Raw genomic sequence first — 419 nt, forward strand, 5'->3', positions numbered from 1 at the left:
GTCGGATGCAGTCGCTGACCCCAGGCAGTCAAGGTCGGATGTAGTCGCTGACCCCAGGCAGTCAAGGTCGGATGTAGTCGCTGACCCCAGGCAGTCAAGGTCGGATGTAGTCACTGACACCAGGCAGTCAAGGTCGGATGCAGTCACTGACACCAGGAAGTCAAGGTCGGATGAGGTAGCTGATCTGAGGCGGTCAAGGTCGGAGGAGCTCGCTGACTCCAAACAGATGAGAGCCGATGAGCTGCCAGACCCGAAGCAGGCAACCTCTGAGGAATGCTTCAACCTTTCCCCGAGATCAGCTCCACACAAGGTGTGTGTGTGTGTGTGTGTGTGTGTGTGTGTGTGTGTGTGTGTGTGTGTGTGTGTGTGTGTGTGTGTGTGTGTGTGCAAGTGTGTGGTTGCGCTCCTTTGTATGTTTG

At 55.8% G+C, this 419-nt stretch overlaps 1 protein-coding gene across 4 annotated transcripts in view; it reads left to right on the top strand.

Moving 5' to 3' along the window:
* LOC106808052 (serine/threonine-protein kinase ULK4-like) overlaps positions 1–419 on the top strand; it is a 23110-nt gene that overhangs the window by 6581 nt on the left and 16110 nt on the right. For all 4 annotated transcript variants that reach the window (XM_014810607.1, XM_014810610.1, XM_014810609.1 and 1 more), the window contains one exon: positions 67–310. In XM_014810607.1, coding sequence (XP_014666093.1) covers positions 67–310 — 244 coding nt within the window. The remainder of the gene's footprint in view (positions 1–66; positions 311–419) is intronic.

The sequence above is a fragment of the Priapulus caudatus genome, unplaced genomic scaffold, assembly GCF_000485595.1.
Source record: "Priapulus caudatus unplaced genomic scaffold, Priapulus_caudatus-5.0.1 Scaffold250, whole genome shotgun sequence".
NCBI classification, from domain to species: Eukaryota; Metazoa; Priapulida; class Priapulimorpha; order Priapulimorphida; family Priapulidae; genus Priapulus; species Priapulus caudatus.